At 32.2% G+C, this 27,779-nt stretch overlaps 1 protein-coding gene across 1 annotated transcript; it reads left to right on the top strand.

Annotated features, from left to right (window-relative positions):
* The first annotated feature begins 1,236 nt into the window (after positions 1–1,236).
* On the top strand, positions 1,237–27,021 carry LOC133189986 (X-ray repair cross-complementing protein 5-like). Its single transcript, XM_061325442.1, has 19 exons — positions 1,237–1,327; positions 1,510–1,623; positions 2,037–2,111; positions 2,389–2,436; positions 2,979–3,033; positions 4,667–4,760; positions 5,021–5,099; positions 5,386–5,493; positions 5,952–6,028; positions 7,448–7,531; positions 12,930–13,026; positions 13,135–13,249; positions 16,570–16,658; positions 17,013–17,141; positions 17,239–17,350; positions 21,689–21,850; positions 23,876–23,976; positions 24,508–24,606; positions 26,693–27,021. Exons 1-19 carry the CDS (start codon positions 1,256–1,258, stop codon positions 26,807–26,809), a joined length of 1,827 nt encoding a protein of 608 aa, XP_061181426.1. The 5' UTR covers positions 1,237–1,255; the 3' UTR covers positions 26,810–27,021.
* Positions 27,022–27,779: the final 758 nt, after the last annotated feature.

Raw genomic sequence — 27,779 nt, 5'->3', positions numbered from 1 at the left:
AAAAATGCTAATTTAAGAAATAAGTTTGATTTAGTAGCTAAATAAAGCTACTTCAGGTAGGTAAATCAAGCTACGTAGCTAAATCTAGTGATTGTACCAGACCTGATATCAGCCAACTATGTTAATTCTTTGCAAGAGTGATTTTTTATTAATTAAGATAAGATTTTACATCAAGTTAGTTATTGTACACATATGATTGTCTAAGTATGCAATGGCATCTCTGTATTTTAGTTAGACTCCAACGTCTATGTCTCTATATTCATCAATCTTTGAATCTGTGATTATAGTTTGATATTATTTTATATTCAACTATTTTTTTTGATGAGACACAGCTTTTCCGCGGAAAAAATCCTGCTTTTCCGCAACAAATTATAGTGCTTTTCCGCGGTAATATTTTTTTGCTTTTCCGCAACTTATTTCAGCATGTAACTCTTTTATTTCTCCTTCCTTACCACAGTCTTCAGCCATTTTCTCATTATTGAGATGTTTATTTTTTTTTTGTTTCTATTATGGCAATCACTTTGACACATAGCCATTCTTTAAATCATTGACCTTTCTAAAAATAAATTCATCGTGTATAATACATTTTTTCTCATGATTTGTCTCTTTATGAACAATTTGTATAACTAATACCAGTGTAAAATGTGATTCATTCAATTTTTATCACACTGTGAGTACTACAAAGAGAGGGGAAATACATGTAAATGCAGGTACCCTATATTGGCAACCATTTGATGTTAACCATTTAAGTACTTATTGTGGTCTTTTAAAAATCGCAGAAAGGAAGTATCATAATTTAAAGTAAAATTCAATACTGGAAATAAAACATGAGTATGGAGTAATTGCGGAAAAGCAGATAGGTTGTGAAAAAAAAGGTGGAAAAACAGGCCGACTAATAAAATAGAGCATTTTTTAAACATCCCATTGTCATAGGATTGCTAAAATAGTATTTAATCTGAAATTACAAAATCTGTTTCAAATTTCTTAGTATTTACTTGTTATTTTCTATGTTTTATTCATCATGTGTACAGTCTTGTAATAAATGTTTATAGAACTGTTCCAACCAAGATTAAAGAGAAGTTATAGATCCCTTCCCCATTTTCATTTAACTCATGATTAACTAGATTAATATTGATATTGAGAAATCTTTAATTGAATCCCCTTTTTTGTGTACCGGTACATGATATTGAAGATGTTACAGCTATTAGCAGTGAATTTTCTTTTATCTATTTACAGCAATACATTGTATGTGGAAATGGCTGATTTTGGGTTTGCAAACTTTGGAGATGATGATGAAAATGAAGAGGAAACAGGATTTGATTTTCTGGTAAATCAGTTGTAAAAATGAATGGTTAAATTAAGGTCTTTGGTTTCTTCACAATCTATCTAAGAGTAAGATGAGCAATATCATAATTAGATGATTTTTACAAATGTATCTAATTTTACCCTCTGTTTTGTGATTTGATAATCAAAGACTCATTGTGTACATTTGAAATTTATTAAAAACAGACAAGAGCTCAAAGAGACGGCTTAATCTTCTTGGTTGACTGCTCCAAGTCTATGTTTGATAAAGAGGATATAGATAATGAGGAGGAGGAGTCCCATTTTCAGCTTTGTCTGAGGGTAACACTGTCAATCCAGTAAATAAACCTGAGGGTCAAATCTTTAAGTCAGGAACAATTTATTGATATCAATTTCCCATCTGTGTCTAACTCATTATCAGGTTCAAATGATTTAAAGGCATTTATTGGTACATACAGTAAAAAAAATATTTTTTTTTTTGATTAGCTATAGAATAGCATAAAAAATGTTGTATGCATAGAATAGTTGTATTGAGAAATTTTACTTCAAATATTTAAAAAAAAAAAAACTATTGATAACCTGCCTTAGCTGTAATTACACATTATATATATATATATATATATATATATATATATATATATATATATATATATATATATATATATATATATATATATATATATATATATATATATATATATATATATATATATATATATATATATATTTGTCAGTGTGCCAAGACGACTCTACAGAACAAGATCATCAGTAGTGATAAAGATCTTGTAGGAATAGTCTTCTTTGGAACGGTAAGTATTATCCATTTCTTCCCTTCACATCTCAATTACCCGGTAATTAAAAAAAAGGGTGAAAATATTGTACATGTAAATTAAATTAAATTATACGTAGCATTGAAATATTCTGTAAAACTTGCATGATTTCAAACAACCAACCTTGGATATAAAGGAAAAAATGCAAAACTTATATAAGCACTTGAAAATTTGGTGATGTACATTACAGTATTGAGTCTTCTGTGTATTCAGTGAGTAAAGTTTGTACTTCATGTGAAAATTTTTTTTTTCCTAGGAAAAATCCCAGAATCCCAGTGATTTCAAACACATTTATGTCTACCAGGTAAACATAACTGAACATAAGTGCAATTTAGTATCCAATCAACATAAATGTATACAATTTAGTATCCAATCAACATAAATGTGTACAATTTAGTACATGCTTTATATTAAATAAATAAAAAGTTAAAAAAGTAAAGTTATGTTTTTATAGCATATTTTAAAGAAATATTATGGAAATTCATTTGAAATTGTAGTAAAAATTGTGTGTAGAAATATCACGATTTATTGTGATATTTTTGGAAAAAATCGTGATATATCATGATACGAAATTTTTGCCAATACCCATCCCTACAAATTAACATAAATGCGTACAATTTAGTATCCAATCAACATAAATGTGTACAGTTTAGTATCCAATCAACATTATTGTGTACAATTTAGTATCAAATTAACATAAATGTGTACAATTTAGTATCCAATCAACATAAATGTACAATTTAGTATCAAATCAACATAAATGTGTACAATTTAGTATCAAATAAAAAAAATTGCAGTATTTTTGAGCATTAATATTTTCAGTTGATTATGATATGAATGTTTTAGGGATTAGAGCAGCCTGGAGCAGAACGGATCTTGGAGTTAGAGAATATAATTGATGGTAGGTCACAAGATTAACCGAAAAATCTCTCCAAATCCTTCTTTATGACATTTTCTACAGTTAAATTAGAAAATTTGGAAGTTCAGATTTTGAAACTATTTTTTAAGGCATTGGTCTAGCAGGATTAGTTCCAGTTTACTTTTACTAATCAGGAGCCATATTTATTAGTCAGGTTGTCCAAGGGGCCAAGGAATTTCACTGCCTTCAATGAAATAATCCCCCAGTTATTTTGGCTCCTTCCCTCAGTTCCCTGTTAGGGGAGGGACCCCCCTTCTACTTTTTTAATGTCCCCTGCTATTTCAATTCTTAGGGGCAACCCTGATTACCGGTAGTACATCAAAATTGAAAATCAGTGTTTTGCAGTAATTAGAAATTGATTATACAATGTACACATGATACTTTTTTGTTAAATAAATAAAGCATTTTCATGAAGTTTTTGATTAAAAATAAAATAATGCTCAATTTGTAAGGTTAAATTTTATTAAATTTGTCAAACAAACCATAAATTCAAATTGTTGGAGATTAGAACTTTTTATTTTAGCATTCTGAGTTTTCACATTCAGGAGGCCATCCTGCTTTTCCAATTTTGATTTTATTTCAGCTCCTTGTCTGCTTTCTGCGACTTCTTCACATTGCTTTTCTGTGATTGGTTTTTAACTATAAGTTGTGTGTAATCTCCTTATTATGACACCTCCTTTACACATTTTTCAATGGCCATGGATAGTGCTTGGCATCAAACGGCTGCTGATATTTACCTATTTTTCTGTATTTTATCTTAAAAGTTTTATAGTCAGTAGTAATGATTATGAAATCATGGTGTGAGAAAAATTGAATGAATTTGACAAAGTTCTTCACATTCAGTGATAGGTTTCAGATGTCATGGAAATTATTTATACAGTAACAAATCGTGGTAACCAATGTATAATTTACGATGTATACATGTTTAGAAAAATCAATGTTTTGAATAACGTGTACGTTAATGTACGTGTCTTAGTAATGTAGCATAGGAAAAGCAATTACATCTAAATGCAAAAGGAGTTTTACTTGGCTAACAGAAGAGATACATGTAAAACTTAAGTCATGGAAAAGCAAAAACTATTATTGCAGAATAGCAGTACAATCTGTCTCGGAAAAGCAGAAATTTTTTGCAGAAAAGTGATGTCAAATTGTGGAAAAGTGGAACAGCCATTTGGGACTTTAAAAAAGTCTGCCAGCTGATTAAGTCATGTCATGCGAACTCACAATTACTAAAATATTTTTTACATCATAACAAACATATGAACAACTAAGTGCTTAATAGCGTGACCACCTAACAAGATATTACATAGCTAAAAATATGTTTCATGATTTTCCAGTGAAAGTTGTCAAAATTGGACAAACATGAAGATAATTTATTCAAGTTGTTTACCAGGAATTTTCATTAGTACTGCAGATTAGAAACAGATTTCATTAAGCTGAGTTAAAATACATAAGTCTGAGGCTAAGGGACTAAACATTAGTGTTTAACCATGGAACTTGTGAACACTATCAGAACTACTAGTATTGGGCCAGAATTCCCATAATTCTTCAAACCAAAAAAAAAGAATAATCAATTTTTCTTTGTTATTATCATTCATTTGTCACTATATTTCAGAGGGAATGAAAACTTTTGACAAAGACTTTGGACACAACACAGCATATTCCCTGAATGATGCATTATGGACCTGCCAGAATATGTTTGCTAACAGGTCAGTCTTACTATGCTTATTATATTTAATTAACATTTGTAGCAAATATAAATAAATATTGGGAGAAAAACTAACCTCTGAATATTTTTTATTTCCAAATCAATTCTAGTTTTTCATTTGTGTCGTAGAATAATGTTTTTTTTAAATTGAATTTTAGATAAAATCAGTGAATTTCCCTGGTAATTTATCTCTACAGACAAATAAAAATATGTATATATGAGATGTAAATGCAACTTCTTAATTTATTTTTCTTTTTCCAGTCCACAGAAGGTTTCCTATAAGCGAATCTTGTTGTTCACCAATAATGATAACCCCCATGCTGGCTCCCCACAGCTTCAGGTAGACAGGGCTCTGTTTAATACAAGCAGCCCAAAACTAATCATTAATTGTGAAAGTTTAAACTGAGAATGCATGATTGAAATTTATTTGGTAATTTTCTTTTATAGCTATGTTAAGGAGAAATATATTTTAATGATTTAGCAAATTTGATTTTTTTTCCCAACTAATGTTTTCGTTTTCACAACAGTAATAATGCTTCTCATATAAGAGTTTCTTTTATGGAGATAAAAATGTAAGTAAGAATTGTGTAATCCTCAGTAAGATTGTATCTTGAATCATTATTAAGCGACAAGCGAAGACAAAGGCCAGTGATCTTAATGAAACTGGAATTGATCTGGAATTGATGCACCTTCAGAAGCCAAATGAAAGCTTCAATGTCAGCAAGTTTTACAAGGTGACTGGACTTTACATCAATTTTATTGTGGAGAAAATGATTATAGGCATTCATGCTTTCTGTTCAATCCACTTCATGTTGCTATGAATTACAAAAAAATATTCTGTGTTAAATGTTTGTTTCACAGGGTTTTGATAATATGCCCCTAAATTTTATTTTTTAAATTTACATGATAATTGTTTAGATACCAGCTGCACACCATGTACAGTTTACATGTGCATACAGTATATTTTTAGTTTAACTTTGAAAAAGTAACATTGATATTGGTATTCCATTTCCAAATTGATTGCTTGAGAACAATATACAGTATGTTGTCAGTGTAGAGATTATACTGTTGATAATCTGGAAAAATGAACTTATTTGCTTGCTACTTTCTTATTATGTTAGGAAACATGATAATTCTGAATTAATTAGTCTGTGAATTACGCCAAATTAATTGTTTTATTTAATTTTATCAGGATTTACTTTACACTGCCGATGATGACTTCACAGAAATGGCAGATCCAGCGGAAAGACTGGAGGAACTACTTACCAGGTATTTATTTGTTCTTAACCAATTCGATGCAAAAGTTTTGCTGAATTGGCTTGTTCAGACTGTATATTAGAAAATATTGTATCAATATAATTAAATGCATGGGTTTCAGAGTAACATTTTCAGTAGAAGATATGGAGCTTTATAGGTACATGTATTTGAAAGTCTATATTATTGAATAGTTCATCAAAGATTAAAATGAAAACAATGTGAGGGTAGAAGACATAAAAAAAAAAAAACACACAGATAAAATGTGTCCCCCTAAAACTGTATGGTGAAAAGAAATTCCACACAAAAATAGATGTCTCAAAATGTTCAGTGCAGAATTGATTTTAAAGAACAACATATTCATTAAGATGGAATTTTTCTGTTACGATGGTAAAAATCTGATAAAAGATGATGGTATAAAAATTTGGGGAAACACATTGTCAAAGATGGAAATTTGATGAAAAGGAACTAGCTGCAGATCTGTAGCTCACTAGACTGAAACATATATGGCAAGAAATTGGTACTGTGTATTGAGGTCATACTTTTGTACCCTAGGGTACATCCCCTATTTATCCTTTAGCAATAAGGTTACAAAAAGGTTACAGTATAAAACCATTGAAAAATGAAAGTAGGAAATTTCTGAAGGACTGTTAATGTGACCTGGTTACAGTGGGTAGAGAGGGTACAGTGGTTATGTAATAATACGAATTCTACTTTCATTATTATATTATCTGGATTCTGAATGTAACCAGGGTACAGAAGGTACTATGGGTACATGATCATTTATTTATATTTCTAAAATTTTACATAATTATTGACATATTATAATTGACCTTTGGCATGCAGCAACCAAGTTTCCCATTGACCCCTATAAGCTTTGGAAACAAAGGGTCACAACCAAACATACACAGTATAAGAGACCCAAAGGATATATTAAATGCAAATTTCAAAGTGTAAAATATTTCAGCTCCTTACCATATTTAATTATGATTAATAGTCCAATGTTCTTTAAATATAGAATTATTCAATAATCATTCCTTTCTAAATTCTCATTCATTATATTTCATCTTCCTATTACATGTATGATAATAATGAAAGAATAAAAATAAAAAATAAAAATATAATTAAAATCAATTATAAATTAATTTACATGTAAATATCAATGAATTATAATTGATTATCTTAAAAAAAAAAATGTTTTTTTGACCTCTCCAAACCGACTGGCTAAAAATGCCAAGACTCAAAACATTTTTTAACCTCAAAGAAATGATATTTAAATTTTTATTTTTAATCCTGATTTTCCCTCAACATGTAAGATGGATTTTTCTGAGAATTTTTTTTTTTAATTTTTCTATCTTCAGTGCGATGCGCCTCTCAGGCCTTCAGGCCTTTGATTGTTAAAAAATGCTATTTATATTGTTAATGTATTGGTAGGGTACGTTCAAAGGACCACAAGAAGAGAGCACTGAGGAGGATTCCATTATCACTGGGGCCAGGGCTGGATTTAGGGGTCGGAGTGTAAGTCAATACATTTGTGTCATTGTTAGGATACAATATGGAATGATTTTGATGCAACCCTAGGCTAACTAAATAAAGTTGTATATGTTGAAATATTGTCAAAGTGTTAAGTCTTGTGACTTCATGAAATGACTATATACCTACTAACAAAATACCATTGACTTCAAACTGAAAGGTTGTTATTGTATTATTTTTATACGCCGTCTTAAGACGGGACGTATTATGTTATGGCGTTCATGTCCGTCTGTTAGCTTTTTCATGTCCGGCTCATAACTTTAATACTATTAGGCCTAGAATTATCAAACTTTGTCAGCTGATACATCTTTGGTAGAAGGTGTGTCGCACATTAAAAGTAGGTCGCTCTAACCTTTATTTAAGATGCTATGGCCAAATATGGAAAAATCCTGTCCGGTTCATAACTAGAAAACTATTAGACTTAGAATCATCAAACTTGGCCAATTTATGCCTCTTACGTAGAAGGTGTGTTGCGACCTATTTCATGGTCACTGTGACCTTTAGTTTAAGTGAAATTTTTTTAAAAAACTGTCTCTATACTATTGAATTACACAATCCCCAAAAATGTAAGAGTGTTGCAGTATCCTTATTAAAAAGTTTTAAATCAAAAAATACTTATTTTAAGCTCACCTCGACGAAGGCGAGATGAGCTTATGCTATACCCCCGGCGTCGGCGTCACGGTTAAAGTTTTAGGAGCAAGTCCCATTCCCAAGTAACTATAAGCCCTACCTGGACCAAACTTGCATGGCTGATGCATTTAGGGATGGACACTACCACGCTTGCTTCGGATGCTGGATATGACCTAGATTTTCCAGATGAGTGACTAGATTAATGTTTTTGAAGCAGGTCCATTCCCAAGTAACTATAAGCCCTACTTGGACCAAACTTGCATGGATGATGCATCTAGGGATGGACATGACCACACTTGCTTCGGATGCTGGATCTGACCTAGATTTTCCAGATGAGTGACTAGGTTAAAGTTTTTGGAGCAGGTCCGTTCCCAGGTAGCTATAAGCCCTACCAAGACCAAACTTGCATGGATGATGCATTTAGGGATGGATATTACCACGCTTGCTTCGGATGCTGGATCTGACCTAGATTTTCCACATGTGAGACCAGGTTTAGATTTTGGAGCAGTCCCATTCCCAAGTAACTGTAAGCCCTAGCTGGACCAAACTTTCATGGATGATGCATCTAGGGATGTACACTTACCAACCTGCTTCGGATGCTTGATCTGACCTAGATTTTCCACATTAGTGAATTTTAGCCATATTTTAACCAAATTAGCATGGATGGTGTATCTAGGGATGGACACTTCCAAACTTGCTTAGGATTCTGAATCTGACTTACATTTTCCAGATGAGTGACCAGGGTAATTTTTTTGGAGTAACTATATAATACTATGGCCTGTTATGATTAAACTTGCATAGTTCGTGCATCTAAGGATGAAACTTCCAGACTTGCTTTGGATGTTGGAACTGACCAAAATTTTCTTGATTAGTAAACAGGTTATAAGTTTTTTGAGCAGATCTATTTCCAAGTAACTATAAGTCCTGCTCAAACCAAACTTGCATGGATATTGATCTTGGGATGTACCCTAACTAGAAAAAAATATGATGTGAAATTTGCCTTACTTATAGATAACATTCATCGAGGTGAGCTTCCTAATCTTTGATTACCTGTGTTTTTCATTATAAACTTTACAGCAATCTATAACAAATGTAGTATTATAAGAAAAATTCCATCTCTCCCATGGGTGTAATTATCAAGCACTGGTCAAGGAGAATTTTGATAACAGAAAATTGCATGTCAAATTAGAGAGAAATTGTTGAGTTTAGTGTGAGGAGCTACAGACCCTGAAACGTGCTACTACCCCACAGGCACGCTGCACGAACGGTACACGCTCGCTACACGGTTTGCATGAAACGCTACACGGTTTGCACGAAACGCTACACGGTTTACACGAAACGCTTTGCGTGAAAGGCTGCACGGTGTACACAAAAGCCTGCATGAAACGCTTTGTACACATTTCTCACACGCTTTGTACATGATTCTTGCACGCTTTGGCCTCGATCTGAATTTTCTATTCGGAATCTCTCGGACTTTACTTAAATTATCACAGATTAATCAAAGATTAGTTAAGAATTGCAATCATTCAGATTAAGTTAAGAGTAAAACTCGCTACACCAGTACTATATTCACAGATAAAATACTCAATGTTCACTTGTAATTAATTACATTGTAATAGTTGTCATTGAGTATGTGACCCGCCCGGTGAAATGCCTATCATCGTCTATGTACAAATCTTTTTCACTAGACTCTAAATTACGCAATGAAAAAAATAATTATACATGTATTTGTAAATCATAATCTTTTACAGCATTCAATGATTTTACAATTTTAGTTTGATATTAAAAAGTCATTTTATTACTGACAAATAAACTCAGTTATTGGTTTGGAAAAAAAATGATTAAATTGTGTATGATTTCTGTGAACAGATTGATTTTCTTTTCTTTTCTTTTTTTAATTTAATTATTGATTGATTTATTCATTTCTGATTACATTGGGATCTGTTTATAATTTGCAAACTTTAAGGTAGTATGTACACTGCATCACACAAGAACATTATGCAGGAAAGGGGAGGGGAGATTACCGAGATCTTACCGGGTACTTCTGTACATGGCTAAATATAATGGGCACTTGTTTCAGTAAGTATACCATTGGGAAAAAATATTATAGAAACAAATGCCTGTTCTTAGAAAAAAAAAGGATATCTATATCTCCAGAGGGACCCGATACCTGTAATTCATTAAATACGCTTTATTCAGAATTGTAAATATATCGTTTCATTACAGAATTAAACTTTGGTTTATCATTTAAATTTAATATGGTAGAGAAGTCGGGGGGGGTGGGGGGGGGTGGTGGTTTTGGGGGGGTAGATATTGTAATTCTTTAGTTCTCTTTTAAGGCATTGTGTTTATCAAATAAAAACAATATACCCACCACCTTGTAAAATCCTTTATCTCAAACCACGTATAGACAAAAAAAAATGTAATCAATAGTCGCGGCTCTTAACAATACATTCAATATAAATGTATACATGACCAATGAAAGCTAAAAATTATGCTCAAGAACTGCATGATTAATAAAACAACTACTATATAATTGTTCGAGATTTATTTCTTTATAGTTTTTTATTCACGAATAGACATCAAATTAATTCACTGTTTACAGATAATTGGATAAATTTAAGAAATAAAATCCATGGGTATTTATTTGTACCCATTGAATACTAATAAAACAATTTAATTTTACAAATTAAAAACCAATCGTTATTGTCGGTTGTCATCTTAGCCATGATTGACAAGAGCTAATACATGTAGCAGAAAACGTTTTCGGTTCCCTGCACATGGAGCCCGTGATCGCTGTTGTAAATGACCTTGATCACAGTCGTAAGAAGAGTGTTGGAAGTGTAAAGAAGATTCCAAAATATTTTTAAGGGTAAGGGGTGCATCGGGCACACCCCTAAAAAAGCAATAATTTTCTTTAAAAAGAAAATTATCTCAAAGTTTGTGTGTTTTCATTTGACCCCCCCTCCCCCCCCCCCCCCCCCCCGAAATATTTAAACCTGTATTTGCCGATGTATGTGGGTTATAATTGTTATAATTCATTCATATGACAATTATTAATCAACCAATTTTATGCATAAATAGACTATAAATGACTTCGTTTCAAAATTATTTGTGAGAAAATTATGTTTGATTATAAAGAAAAAAAATTAATTGTGCTCCCCGGCCTAGAATTCCCATACTTCACATTTATTCAACGCACTAAATTTTGTATTTTATTTTTCATGCCTGTCTTATCTATCTATTATTTTGTATTAATCACCCATATGTTCTTGTAATCTCTATATACAGTAATTGTAAATTTGTAATTGAAGATTTTCAAATTAATGAATGAAAAGAATTCCTGACGAATTTTCTTTAAAGAAATGTTCAGTATTGCTCCCTATAAAAATGTATTGCATCAAATACCTCAAAATTGATTTTCATATAATTAATTACTTTGAACACATTTTCTTTCCGTCTTTATTTAAATAAAAAAGAAAGAAAATCAAACAAATATGTAATACATTACTGAGTAATTTTATTTTGTTGTTTCCATATTTTTTTCTCTTTTAAAATACCACCGGTACCGGTATGATAGATCCGGATAATATTAGTTACAAACAACACAGAATGATAAGTTGATCCATCAATAGCCATATCTGAAATAAAGTGACTTCTGAATGAATCCTACACGTTTCTCACACGATTCTTGCACGAAAGTCACACGTTTATCACACGGTTCTTGCACGAAAGTCGCACGTTTCTCACACGCTCGCTACACAGTTTGGACGATACGCTTTGGAGCTTACACGAAACGCTACACGGTTTACACGAAACGCTACACAGTTCACACGCAACGCTACATGGTTTGCACGAAAGGAAAAGCGCACGAAAGTCACATGTTTTTTGGGGATAGTAGCACGTTTCAGGGTCTGTAACTGGTAGAGCATCTCTGATCAAGCAGGTGTTATCTATATCTCTTGGGAATTGGGCAAAGGAATCAGCCATGTTTGATAAATAGATTTTGTTGGCTAGCCTAACTTTTAAAATGAATTTGGTGAAAAGTAATTAAAACTAATTTGATTTTGTAAAATAAACTGATTTGATATTGTATAGTATAAATAAAACTAATTATAGGGGGGGGGGATATTGGAATCAGCATGTCCATTTGTCCATATGCACTGCAGCTTAAAACCAGTTTGACATTAAATCTCAAAAAATCATCAAGCATTTTTAAAAAAAAAATGTTTTATGGTAGATAGTCCCTACAGATCTAAGAGTTATGCAGTAACCTTATTAAAAATGTTGCATCAAGATCACATAAGTTTTTGTTTCTTTTTATAAATCTTTTTAACAAATTAAAAAAATCTCTGTTTTCAACAGAATGACATAAATATGCATTTTTACTGCAGGACAGACTACAAAGCAGATAGTGCAGATCCATTCATCCCTTGGGAGTGATGAGTGGACATGCATCCAGTTAAAGATTATAATTAATTAATGAGTTCAATGTAGGAAGGCTAGCTGTCTCAATCATTTCTGTTAGAGCATCTCTGATCAAGCAGTGCCTACACAACAGGAGATGTATAAACAGCAAATATTATAAGGAATGGAAAAATCATGGAAATCTTTGAATAAAGGTTGACATGATTTTCTTGCACTCTGTTTATGAGAATTGAACAATATTTGATGGGCGTATCATGCTGTGGCAGGGCACTTTATTTAATGGTGATGTTTTTGAAGGAATAAACAGATTACCTTTGACTTACAGGTACACTCTAGTTCGTCCTTGTTACAAACCGTCAGCAGTAAAGCTATACAGAAACACCAATGAGGAACTCAAAACTCACTCCAAGACATATTTACAGGTGAGTGGGGATCTGGACCAATAAGAAATTCTGATGGTTGTAGAACATACAGCTAAATAGCAATGGTTGCAAAATGAATACCATTTAAATATCTGTTGTATCACACAGGAAACTGGTGAAGTATTGATGCCACAGGACCTAAAGAAGGCACAAACTTACGGAGGAAAGAGAATCAGCTTTGAAAATGATGAACTCAACCAGATCAAAAATTTTGGAGAAACTGGTACAGTGTGTTATATCTTTTGATAAAATTTTTTGGCTTCATTTCTTCAAAAATTGTGATATTTGCAATGTGAAAGTTTATTCAGAAGTTATTCATTTGTAAGGAAAATGTATGTAACGCATCATCAAACCTCAAGGCTCAAAGACAGAGCACAAAGATATTATTTTTTAGGTCACCTTGAGTCACTCAGGTGACCTATTGCTATCCATTTCCGTCCGTTGTCGTGCGTTGTGCATTAACATTTGAACATTTTTAGCTTCTTCTCTGAAACCGCTTAACCAATTTCAACCAAATTTGGCATATAGCATTTATGGGTGATGGGGAACAAAAATTATGAATTTCATGGTCCCTGCCCCCCTGGGGCCTGAGGGGTGGGGCTATAACCACTAAAATTAATGCAATCTTTAAAAATCATCTTCTTTACTCCTGGACATCAAGCAGTCAAACTGTTGGCATGATTGTAATAAGCATTGAGCCCTCTACCAAAATTGTGAAAGTCATTGCCCCAGGGTCAGGGGTTTATGGTGCTAGGGTGGGACTATCTAGATCATATAGTGAAAGTGCATTATTTCTTTGAAAATCTTCTTCTCTGCTCATGGGTATTAAATAACCTAACTAAGTACATAGTTATGAAGAGCAAGAGTGCCTCTTCCAATATTTGTGAATTTCATGGCCCCAGGGTCAGATGTTCTGGCGTTAGGATGGGGCTCTATTGATTATATAGTGAAAACACATTAATTCTTTGAAAATCTTCTTCTCTGCTCCTGGGTATTAAATAAAGTAACTAATTACATAGTTATGATGAGCAAGAGTGCCTATTCCAAAATTGTGAATTTCATGGCCCCAGGGTCAGATGTTCTGGCATTAGGGTGGGTCTCTATTGATTATATAGTGAAAACACATTAATTCTTTGAAAATCTTCTTCTCTGCTCCTGGGTATTAGATAAAGTAACTAATTACATAGTTATGATGAGCAAGAGTGCCTCTTCCAAAATTATGAATTTCATGTCCCCTGTGTCGAGGTTCTGGTGTTAGGGCGGGGCTCTATTGATTATATAGGAAAATGCATTAATTCTTTGAAAATCTTCTTCCCTGCTCCTGGGTATTATTCAAACAAAGAAAGTGCATGGTTATGAAAAGGAAGAATGCCTCTTTCAAAATTGTGAAATTCATGGCCCCTGGGTCGGGGTTCTTGTGAAAGGAGGGGAGGGGGGCTATTGATTATTTAGTGAAAATGCATAATTTCTTTCAAAATATTTTTTCTACTACTTTATTTAATAATATAGTGGAAATGCATTTCTTTGAAAATCTTCTATGCTTCTGGGCATATTCGAGGCAAACAGAGTAAAAGTTTTAATATGCAAGGGTATTTTTACCAGAATTTGGAACACCTGGACCATTTAGTCAAGTGTTCTGGTCCTGGTCAGGGCTCTATTAACTTGTAGTCTGCTGAGAAAAGTTATTCCCATTTGCTATTCACCTTTGATAATTAATCACTGTAAACAATGTATTTGAAAGGTCAATAGAACAAAAGAATTATGCAAGAATATTTCTTGTATAATACAAAAAGTACTTCCATAGTTTAAATGATTAGGTAGACTTGGAAATAATAGATGAGTAAAAATGAGACAAAAATAACTTATCTTTTTTAATGTTCTTCAAAGAGCTGCCAATGTGAGAAGTAAAAATATGGGGTTAAAAATAGAAATTTTGTTAATAGTCTGCATGGTAATACAGTGTAGTGGTAAATGGGGGACAGATAGATACTAGACCAATTATTTTGTTGATGCTGATCATACTATTTTTCTTTTTTTTTTTATTTTTCTTTCGGGCAACAAAGCTTCTTTTATCAGTTTATGGATCCTCTAAATTGTTGTATTGTACCTAGGTGACCATTAAGGCCCTTGGGCCTCTTGTTTTCATGAGGTTTGATCTATGAATTGTAATGAATCAAAAGGCAACATTTGTTTTATTATTTTTTGTTTATGAAAAATATCTTATATTTAATCCTGCTTTTCCATTTAACAGTAGTTTCATATTCAAGGCATTGTTACATCATACCCATTACGTCATCATTAGGGCCTGCAAGGATTTGCAGGTGCCCTATAGTAATCACTCTGTCTGTCTGTCCGTCTGTCATTCTTCCATCCACAAATTTTCTGTTTTTCTCTAATAACTTTTTTTTAGAGTTGACCAATTAAGTTCAAATTTGGTATGTTGGTTGAATAGGCAGTAAGACATATTTTGATGCTAAGTTTGGGTCCCTATGTCATCTGGTTTGTAGCTGGGGTAGTGGGGTAGATTCCTTAACTTCATATAAGAGTGAATGGGCAAAGAGAGATAACTGCTGAGAATGTTCCTGTTGTAAACTATGAAAGGCAGCAATGAGTCTCTTGAGATAAATTAACTTTCCTCTTGAAGAAAATCCAAAGCATTTATCTTTATCTGCCACATTGAGATTAATTAACACCTCTGTCTGCAAATGAAGTTTGTTTTGAAGTTAAGGTCAATTTTGAATGATGTTTACATTATCTGAAATGTGGATTTAAATAATGTTCATACTTTATTTTGGTAAAATACACAGTGAGTAATGATTTTATTGAATTCTTAAAACAAGATATACATGTAGATAATGATATCTTTTTTATAATGATTTTATTTTTTGTTTTCTTTTTTTCTGCTTTATGTAAATTCAAGAATACTGTTTATTTTAACAGGTATTCAGATAATAACCTCATTCTATCATTGCTTAAAAAGTTCTTATTGTAAATTTAGAAGAAAAGATTTAGAGAGCAGTATAATTAATCCCTTGGGATTGATTATCTTGCTGGTTTACAGAAAATTTTAGAGGGTTATCTTTATTTATCACTTTAAGATTAATTAACACCTTTGTCTGCAACTGATATTTGTTTTGAAGTTAAGGTCAAGCCTGGGTGATATTTGCAGTCACTGAAGGCTGGCATTTTAGAAAACACATGCTTCATTCTTCTTTAAATATACATTTAATTTAGTTATTATAGATATGAGGTATTTTACTGCCTTATGTAAATACAAGGATACTATTTACAGGTTGTTGGATATTTAGCAGTTGCTGTTGCCTTTTCTTTACATATTATTAAAGTTTTGTTATCAAGTAAAATTCTCATCCCCTAATCTGCACCCTTATATTTCTACCCCTCAGCAGGGCCCTTGCTGACTCATCAGATTTCTAGTTTTTTTTTTAATTTCTAAATTTCATGTGTTAAAGTGTTCATTGTGTATATTTTTTCCAATGTTTATTTTTAAATGCTTATAACGTTGATTTTTTGGTCTCTTTACAGGATTTCAACTGATGGGTTTCAAACCCTCCAGTCTTCTGAAAAAATATTACCATGTTAAGCCAGCACAATTTATTTATCCTGATGAAACTGTAAATATATAGTTTTTACTCTCATACTTTAAGCTCTCTTTTAAAATTGAATTAAACTAGTGGCAGAAATACTATTATTCTAAACCATTTATACAGGATATTTGTCTGCACTGCTTTTTTGGGAGAAAAAAAATCAATTGCCTCCAAATTAATAATAATGCTTTTTGAAGATAATTGTACATGTGTATAAGTTTATTGATAAACATATGGTAGGAGTGAGCCTTGTTATTTGTTCATGTACTAGCTGGTTCATGTATGTAATATTTGTTGTTTAAAAGCCTATTTTGTTTAAATTTTGACAAGACACCATCTTTCATGTATTTTAAATGTTTATTCATCTTCATCTCTTTATAGACCATCACAGGCAGCACCACACTGTTTACAGCACTTCTCAAGAAGTCATTAGAAAGGGATGTAACTCCAATTTGCAAATACATCAGCGGCAAAAATTTTCCTCCACGCTTTGTAGCACTAGTTCCTCAGGTATAGTTACAATGTTTATAAAAAAATGACACCTAAGAAAGGAAAAAAAAAGAAGCATATTGGCAGTGAGACAGAAATTTGTGACTGTATATTGCAGGAGGAGGAGTTTGATGAGCACAACGTGCAGATTTCACCCCCAGGCTTCCATGTGATTTATCTCCCTTATGCTGATGATTTCAGAAAAGTAAAGTTCGAGGAACAACCCAAAGGTACGTAATATACTGTATATGGCCTTAAAAAAGCAGGATTTATGTATTAGCAGCTTTGGCACAGTCAACATTTTGCTAATTCATGATAACATTAAAAAAATGAATACAATATCTGAGCTTAAATGATCAATCTTACCGATCATTTTGAAAGGTTTTGAACAGATTCTGATTCATCTGTGCAATTCAAATGCTACATTTGTTTTAATTTTGTACAGACATGTATACTGGGTATTAATTTTTTTCTTCAACTCGTTTTAAATATAATGAATTCCTCATTCATTCAAAAGAATATGCATGTAGTCCACCTTCACAATCAATTACTTACGCTACTCTAGTAATGATAAGATTTACCCTTTCTTGATTTAAATAATCAGTGGGTATTTGTATAAAAATAATCTTGTTCCTATTTTAAAATGTGTGTAAATGAGAGTATCTCATTCTCTGATCAATCACTCTATTTAGTATTTATAAGTGATACAACATCTATTTGGTATTTATGAGTGATACAACATCTATTTGGTATTTATAAGCGATACAACATTTATTTGGTATTTATAAGCAATACAACATCTATTTGGTATTTATGAGTGATACAACATCTATTTGGTATTTATAAGTGATACAACATCTATTTGGTATTTATAAGCGATGCAACATCTATTTGGTATTTATGAGTGATACAACATCTATTTGGTATTTATAAGCGATACAACATCTATTTGGTATTTATGAGCGATACAACATCTATTTGGTATTTATAAGTGATACAACATCTATTTGGTATTTATAAGTGATACAACATCTACCGTAAATCTGGAAATTTTTACATCGATTTATTTTTGCGAATCTAGGTCAAAAAGCTGTTGATTAATTTTTACGTTTCAAAATTTTGCGAATTGTCATTGGCGCTAAAAATAAAAAGCACTTTAAATTTTCATAACAGTTTATATGTTTCACATTAGTTAGCAGAGTTAGAATACCACCAATATACTCCGCAATGTGGCAAAAAAATTTCAGACTCGCTCCGGAACAATTTTGAAGAATACAAAAGGATTTGCACTGAAAATAATTTCCAAATTAATTATAGACCTTTTTGAGGCTGTGTATGCCTTTTAACCTAAAATATAAATCCAAATAAAGACGAAAATTCAACTAATTTTCTCAACTTTTTTCTCACCTCAAATTTACACGCCATGTTTACATTTGGAACTCTCTGGATTGTTTGTGGAAAAATGCACTGAGTTCGAGTTTGAGTTATCGCCTGTGTTTATTTTGCAACACTGTAAATACACGGAACGAATTCTATCGTTAAACCGGGTCCATAGGACTATCCTTTTAACGATAGAACATGCTATCAAGATTCACATGTACATACAATAAATTACACATGTACATATGGCAATATAAAATGACGTCAACATTCAATAATCAGAAGAAATATCAGAAGAGATAAAACATCTAAACTCTATTTTATTAAATCATGCATGTACATAAAATATATTAAAACGATGTCATCTTTAACTATAACCTTAAAAATTCATATAAAAATATTTTCTACCGTGTATAAGAAGAGATAAAAACGTCTAGTTAAAATTAAATTAAAACACAATTTAAAACATTGGTTCACATGAAACATTTTTTGTTGAAATGGTCCAGTATGGTAACAAATTTATTTGCGTTCATTAAAATTCAAATGAGAGTTTCAGAGCGTCTGAAATCCCAGCTTTCTTGAAACCGTTATAAACTTTCTCTGGATTTCTCTTTAGGTAGGATATGGCTGAATCAAGCCACTTTGCACTGAGTGGTTTGAGAACAGACATTCCAAGATTAAAATCCAATTCATCACCAGCTTTGAGCTTCGCTGTGACCTTTTCAGCATACCACGTTTCAAACTGTTCACGCATGTGGTCTTTAACAATCTTTTGAACACTCAAGTCCATTGGTTGAAGTTCTGAGGTACAGTTCGGTGGGACGTACACATAAACAAGACCCAGTATTTTCATACAATCTCTGAATTCCTCGGAAAGTTGTGCACTAAAAAAGTCCCAAATGATCAGAGCCTTTTGGCGCAAAGGCAGGTCTAGTTCATCCCTCACTTTGTTTACGTATGGTATGATGATCTTGTCAAGATAACGAAAACTAGTTTCTTTGTTCGCCCAATGTTTATCTGTGTGAGTAACATCCCAGTCTCTAGGAAAATTATACTTTGCATGACAGGCATCTGTTTTCCCTTTATAAATTACTTGCGGTGGCAGAATATCTCCGCTCAAAGCTCCGGCCATAACACCTGTAATTTTTTAAATATGCAGTATTGAGTAAGATGCCTTGCTTTAAATAAATTAAGCCTATTTATTATGATTTAAGAATTGTCATTCACAATTATATAATTATTCTTACCTGTGATTTCACGTTTGTCGTCCAAGCCAACGATGTTTACTTTGTCACACCCCTTCTCCGCCATTGTCCACCTGCTGACAGGTAATAGCTGAACACTCGTGTGGTCAAAATTAATTACCAGCTGTGGAGGGATTTCATACTTTGTAACAAGTTCTTCGATTTTACTGAGAAAATTTGATTTGAGTTCCTCTAAGTTCTTGATTTCAGGTTTAGCCGTACTGCTTCCACGTCGTTTTACCATATTCATTCGCTTCAAGAGCGAGAGTGCCCACTGCCGAGTTATTTCAATGCACCCCCCATTTTCTGCTAACAGTGTTCTGTCTTCTGCTAGCACCACCCCTTTTGCTATGGCACGGATTATTCGACTGTTAATTATACCACCCGCATCCCTTATTTCTGTAACTAACTCCTGCACTTTCTTGTCAAGGTCTTCCCCCAGCATTAATGGCGTCGAACAGTAGATTCCTTTAAATTCAATTTGCCGAATTTTTTTAACGTTTTTGGTGTCCCGTGTTCATTAGCGTACTGCGCCACTTTGGCTCTCATTTCCTCACTTAGTATAGTATATGACCCTCTTCTTTGTTTCGTGGGGGTTTCTGCATAAACAAGAGTGAGTTCCTCATTGACAAGCTTTCGTGCTAGGGATTCGTTGGTAGCATGGTTAGATAAAATAACTGGTCTCTCTTTCTTGGCAAAATAATTTAAAAGAGACATACCGGTACTACCTCAGTGCCTGTCAAACCATCAGACGATATTGAAACTAGTGAGGGCACTTTACACGCACAGGTAATTTGCTTGTAATATAAACAGGTTTCTAAAATGACCAGTGCTTACGAACACCTGTTCACTGAGTTAAAAATAGACACCAGCTTTCAGCAAAATTTTTGTTTACATTTTTTGTTGTTGATTTATTTTTAAGAAAAATATTTTTGCGAATGCAATGCACGCGCAAATTTGCTAAAAATTTATCTACAGTAAAAATTTCCAGATTTACGGTATTTGGTATTTATAAGTGATACAACATTTATTTGGTATTTATAAGCAATACAACATCTATTTGGTATTTATAAGTGATACAACATCTATTTGGTATTTATTAGTGATACAACATCTATTTGGTATTTATAAGCGATACAACATCTATTTGTATTTATGAGTGATACAACATCTATTTGGTATTTATAAGTGATACAACATCTATTTGGTATTTATGAGCGATACAACATCTATTTGGTATTTATGTGTGATACAACATCTATTTGGTATTTATAAGTGACACAACATCTATTTGGTATTTATGAGTGATACAACATCTATTTGGTATTTATAAGTGATACAACATCTATTTGGTATTTATGAGCGATACAACATCTATTTGGTATTTATGAGCGATACAACATCAATTTGGTATTTATGAGCGATACAATATCAATTTGGTATTTATGAGCGATACAACATCTATTTGGTATTTATAAGCGATACAACATCTATTTGGTATTTATGAGCGATACAACATCTATTTGGCATTTATGAGCGATACAACATCTATTTGGCATTTATAAGATACAACATCTATTTGGTATTTATGAGCGATACAACATCTATTTGGTATTTATGAGCGATACAACATCTATTTGGCATTAATGAGCGATACAACATCTATTTGGTATTTATAAGTGATACAACATCTATTTGGTATTTGTAAGTGATACAACATTTTCATGAATTCTGTTTTTGTTGTATATTGTCTTAAAAGAAAAAAAATATATGCATGAATAAATTTTCACAAGACCGTAAATAAAAAGTTCTTGCAAATAAAAATGATTTACAGTTATTGTTATTATTGTTATTATTATTACTGGTACAGTTACTATTGTTTGTAAAAAAAAAAATTTTCTGAAGGAATGAATGTGTCCCTAATTTAGTGTTTGCTTTTTTAAGCTGATGCTGGTCAGATAGAAAAAGCAAAGGAGATGATTAAGAAGATGAAGTTTACATTTAACAGTGAGAACTTTGAGAACCCCTCACTACAGAAATACTGGAGGAATATTGAGGCTTTGGCCCTTGACAGAGCAGCCCCTGAAGAGGTGGAGGACTTTACTTGTAAGTATATGTACACAAGTGATGTACAGTTCAGTAAAACCCCATTACATTGAACATGCTTATAAAGAATTAAAGTTTGGTCCTGTCTAGTTTATTTTGTGTCAAGGTAGCCCGACTGGCCATTTAAAAATTAAAGGATTTCTTAGCATTTCATTAAGTCATGAGTGCTTTCTTGTTTTCACCAGAAAAATATCAATATTGACCTCAGCTTCGCCTCGGTCAATATTATATTATTGTTTAAAATGAATGTATTTTGTGTCTCAAGAGGTTAAAAAATGAAATTTACATCTTTGGATCCTGTTGTATTTCATTATTGGATTCTGCTGTATTTCATTGTTGGATGCAGTATATTTCATTATTGGATCCTGCTGTATTTCATTATTGGATCCTCTGTATTTCATTATTGGATCCTGCTGTATTTCACTATTGGATCCTGTTGTATTTTCATAATTGGATTCTGCTGTATTTCATTATTGGATCCTGTTGTATTTCATTATTGGATCCTGTTGTATTTTCATTATTGGATTCTGCTGTATTTCATTATTGGATCCTGTTTTATTTCATTATTGGATCCTGTTTTATTTCATTATTGGATCCTGCTGTATTTCATTATTGGATCCTGCTGTATATCATTCTTGGATCCTGTTGTATTTCATTATTGGATCCTGTTTTATTTCATTATTGGATCCTGTTGTATTTCATTATTGGATCCTGTTTTATTTCATTATTGGATCCTGTTGTATTTCATTATTGGATTCTGTTGTATTTCATTTTTGGATTCTGTTGTATTTTCATTATTGGATTCTGCTGTATTTCATTATTGGATCCTGTTGTATTTCATTATTGGATCCTGTTGTATTTTCATTATTGGATTCTGCTGTATTTCATTATTGGATCCTGTTGTTTTTCATTATTGGATCCTGTTGTATTTTCATTATTGGATTCTGCTGTATTTCATTTTTGGATCCTGTTTTATTTCATTATTGGATCCTGTTGTATTTCATTATTGGATCCTGTTTTATTTCATTATTGGATCCTGTTGTATTTCATTATTGGATTCTGTTGTATTTCATTTTTGGATTCTGTTGTATTTTCATTATTGGATTCTGCTTTATTACATTTTTGGATCCTGTTGTATTTCATTATTGGATCCTGTTGTATTTTCATTATTGGATTCTGCTGTATTTCATTATTGGATCCTGTTTTATTTCATTATTGGATCCTGTTGTATTTCATTATTGGATCCTGTTTTATTTCATTATTGGATCCTGTTGTATTTCATTATTGGATTCTGTTGTATTTCATTTTTGGATTCTGTTGTATTTTCATTATTGGATTCTGCTGTATTTCATTATTGGATCCTGTTGTATTTCATTATTGGATCCTGTTGTATTTTCATTATTGGATTCTGCTGTATTTCATTATTGGATCCTGTTGTTTTTCATTATTGGATCCTGTTGTATTTTCATTATTGGATTCTGCTGTATTTCATTTTTGGATCCTGTTTTATTTCATTATTGGATCCTGTTGTATTTCATTATTGGATCCTGTTTTATTTCATTATTGGATCCTGTTGTATTTCATTATTGGATTCTGTTGTATTTCATTTTTGGATTCTGTTGTATTTTCATTATTGGATTCTGCTTTATTACATTTTTGGATCCTGTTGTATTTCATTATTGGATCCTGTTGTATTTTCATTATTGGATTCTGCTGTATTTCATTATTGGATCCTGTTTTATTTCATTATTGGATCCTGTTGTATTTCATTATTGGATCCTGTTTTATTTCATTATTGGATCCTGTTGTATTTCATTATTGGATTCTGTTGTATTTCATTTTTGGATTCTGTTGTATTTTCATTATTGGATTCTGCTGTATTTCATTATTGGATCCTGTTGTATTTCATTATTGGATCCTGTTGTATTTTCATTATTGGATTCTGCTGTATTTCATTATTGGATCCTGTTTTATTTCATTATTGGATCCTGCTGTATTTCATTATTGGATCCTGCTATATTTCAGTGCCTGATGAAGAGAGAATGAAAAAGAAAGCAGGAGAAGCAATCAAGAACTTTAAGGACATTGTGTTCCCGAGTGGATATGAACCAGGGGCCAAAAAGAGGGTAATTACAGTGTTTTATTCACATTGACTTGAATGTTATACGTTTCATGTATAAGCATATTTTAATCAATTATGCAAAGTATTTGGCCTGGTCAGCTCACATGAGTCAGATGATCAATTTAACTTTTGTGATGAAAGTTTGACCATTGCCTATCCATTTGTATGTCTGTTAACTTTCCTTGACTCCACCTGAACCACAAGGCAAGTTTCAACCAATGCTGCCACAAAGCATCATTTGGAAGAGTGGTTATTGCAATAACCCCTCAAACCCCTTTCAAGGAAATAATAATGATTATACAGTATTGAAAATATGGTGGGGTCATTTAAAAATTTTTGTCTTAAGAATCAGTAGGTTAAAAAAACTAAACTTACATGAAAATTCCATTATTGAATGAAGATCCAAATTAATTCACAACATTTTTTCCTGCGTGGTTGGATTCACCATAGATCAAAGTTTTATTTTCAAAACTTATCCTAGGGGAAGACAAAGGAATTTCTGTTTATTGACTTTGATTAATTGTTTGAATTGTAGAAAGCAGGAGGAGCCGCTGGAAATGCTGCATCAAAAAAAGCAAAAACTGCAGAGGCTTCGGTGTCCATCGACGTCAAAAAAGAGGCCGAGGCAGGAAGGGTAGGTTTTAATTAAAGTTTGAGCTTGTTCATTTAAAAAAAAAATCTAAATTAATCTTTGGATACCTCTTTAGCTCAGATAGTTCTTAAAGATATATCTCATAGTTTTAATCATACATAACATATGCACAAAGCCAGGGTAGATTCTGAACCAGCTCTGAGCCTAGGACTCAACAACAGTCAAAACTTTTAGGTGATGAAAAGATGTTTGGTCCTCTCTAGTTTATTTTGTGTCAAGGTAGCCCAACTGTCCATGTAAAAATTAAAGGATTTCTTAGCAGTTCATTAAGTCATGAGTGCTTTCTTGTTTTCACCAGAAAAATATCAATATTGACCTCAGCTTCGCCTCGGTCAATATTGATTTTTTTTCTGGAGAATATCAAACCATATTCACCACTAATAGAGTCCATAATTGTATAATATTTTTATTTTTCACCTCAAAAAAATCTTTTAAAAGATAACCATCGATTTATTGCTGACTATGTTTTTTGTTTTTTTTTAAATTTGTTAAATAATTAATTAGTCATTCATTGATCTAAGGATATTAGGTCATGTAGGTCAGGTCTAGTAAAAAAAAGTTTGTTTTAAAGTTAAAGTTGAGTCCTGTTTCTTCAGTATTAATTGTTTTGATAAGGTCACACAGGGTTCGACACTAATATTTTTTGGCATTAGTCCAACCGGAATAGTGCTTCTTTACTTTTACTAGTCCACACAGGATTTTACGAGTCCGTCAAAAGAAAATGAATGTTTTGTAACAATTAATTTAAAAATAAATATTAAAATGTTCTTTTATACTTTTTTAAAAAAAAAAAGTGAAGTGTTTTATTCCACAGATTCTTTGAAATCAGGAAGTACAATCGTATTCATGATCTTGTTCTTTTTTCTCTATACATTACATCCAAAATGTTCGACATCTTTCTTTTATGTGTCTTACTTAATCGTGATTGCTTAGATGTTTAACTTCATATCAATCAGTTGTAAAATTGCTGAATTGACTCGAATTAGCTAACCACCCACCAAGAATCTAGAAAGCTAAAATTACATTTGGGATTTTCCCATAAAAGTTGTCAAGAATCCAACATCAGTAACAAATTTATTTTGTTTTCCAGAAATTTTTATTGGTCTGTTCGGACTGATAAGCCACATATTTTATAAGTCCGAATGAAAAGTACTAGTCTGAGACTAATGGACTAATATTAATGTCGAACCGTGACACTTGAACTTGTTCTGTCACTTGAAGGATTCAAGTTTCATCACTTGAGTCTCATCCTTACAATCCTAAATAGTAACATGTATTTCTTATTTTCCCCTTTGTTTACAGATAACGATGTCAAGGAAGGAAATGTAAACTTTTCTATAAACAAGGAAGTTATTTTAAGGCAAAAAGCAAAAGAAAACAACACCACTTTTTTTTCTTTAAGTTTCTGTATTTCAATACTGATGTGTTGCTATCAACCTATTGTACTGCTTTGGTTTGTTATTTTATAAATAATATCCAAAATTTGTTACCTCAAATCTTAATTAACTTCTTGTGACCATAGGCTGACATTTACTGGAGAACAGATGCTATTATCATGGCCATAATTCACTGCACAGACCCTTTAGTGTGACAAGTGTATCTGTTTGTTCTCAAGTAGGATTCAAGGTCATCAAGAAGGTTTAAAACTAATTCTAGTGTAGAGTATATAAATGTTATTTTGAAAAAAAAAAAAAAACTTCATTCACTCATGGCAGATAACTGATATGGTTTAGATCTGAGCATGATCATACATGTAAAGAAAATATAATATACCATTAAATAACTTCCTCGTGACCTGTAGACATCGGACAAACTGCATGTTAATGATAAGCCAAGTTCTCTCTACCACAAGATTTATAATTTTATGTTCCATGGGTCCAGATTTAGAGCTCGCTGTGGAGAATAATTGATCATAAATTAACGATATGTGTGGCTTTCTAAAATCTTCCTCCTATTAGATATGTGAGAATATGAACACTAGGCTTATGTGAAAAAAGGAGTTGAGTTAGGCTCCTCAAACAAAAATGGAAAAGACAAAGTTTCTAATATAAATATTGATCTTTAATAGCTTGGGAAGTTGACAGTGGCAGTTTTAAAGGAGATTGTGAAAAAAGAAGGAATTTCTGCCTCTGGCACAAGGAAAGCAGATCTTATAGATGCCATCAATGACCATTTTGGTTGTTAACCAGCTATTGGATCGTCAATGTAATCATAATTCATGCATGGCAGCACCAGCATTTAAAAGACTCCATAAACAAGCTTCATTGTTGACCTGAACATACGTAATGTTAGAGAAAACATTTGGTTGTGTGAGAGAAATAAAGTCAGTAACATTTGTAGCATTTACATTCGTATCCTCATGTTTGAGCTGATACACAATAAACATGTTTAAGTGATTTTTGCAGTCTTAGTTGTATTTTCCAAAAAAAAAAATATATGGTATGAATTTTAATCACCGTAAATCACATTTTTATTTGCATTGTGAAAATGAAGTTGTGAACTATTTAAGAGACCTAGTGGTAAATTTGTTGAAATTAAAATCTTATATTTCCTATTTCTTTTTGATTGGTGATTGATAGATATCCTAAATGATTGTTTTAATAGAAAACTTCTTATGAATTCAATTGAGGACTCAGGAGAGCCAGGGAAGAAACATTTAATGCGATCATTAAGTTTTAACTATTATAGCCCCAAAACAAGTGACATTAGTAAACTCTACTGTTCTCTGGCTGTTTTGATTTTTTGCTTCAGAAAGTTCATTCTACTGAAATGGATTCAGTGAGCAAAATACTAGATCTGTGTGATTATCTACAAGATGCAAGGGGAACTTTAAGGCCAAATGTAAATAATGATTTTGTCCATTTATTTCTGGTAGCTTGAGAATCATCTTTAACTTCAAACCCCGTATTTAGGCACCCGTAATCCTGACCTATAATTGTGTTAAAATTATAGTTTCATTAATTATGTTGCCTAATACATGTACATTGTACAATTATCAATGCATACAGAATTTTCAGTTCTCCGCTGCACAAGCAGGGGTTAGAGTCAGAGGAATCTCGGGTTACTATAAGCCCTTCGTGGACCAGACTTGCATGAATGATGATCTTGAGATGCATACTACCAGAGTGACCGGCATAAATGCTGCACACCGTCAC

This window comes from Saccostrea echinata, unplaced genomic scaffold (assembly GCF_033153115.1).
Source record: "Saccostrea echinata isolate AGI-Se365-2 ecotype Australia unplaced genomic scaffold, CSIRO_AGI_Sech_v1 ptg000020l, whole genome shotgun sequence".
Taxonomy (NCBI): Eukaryota; Metazoa; Mollusca; class Bivalvia; order Ostreida; family Ostreidae; genus Saccostrea; species Saccostrea echinata.
This window is presented reverse-complemented; position numbering and strand designations above follow the sequence as displayed.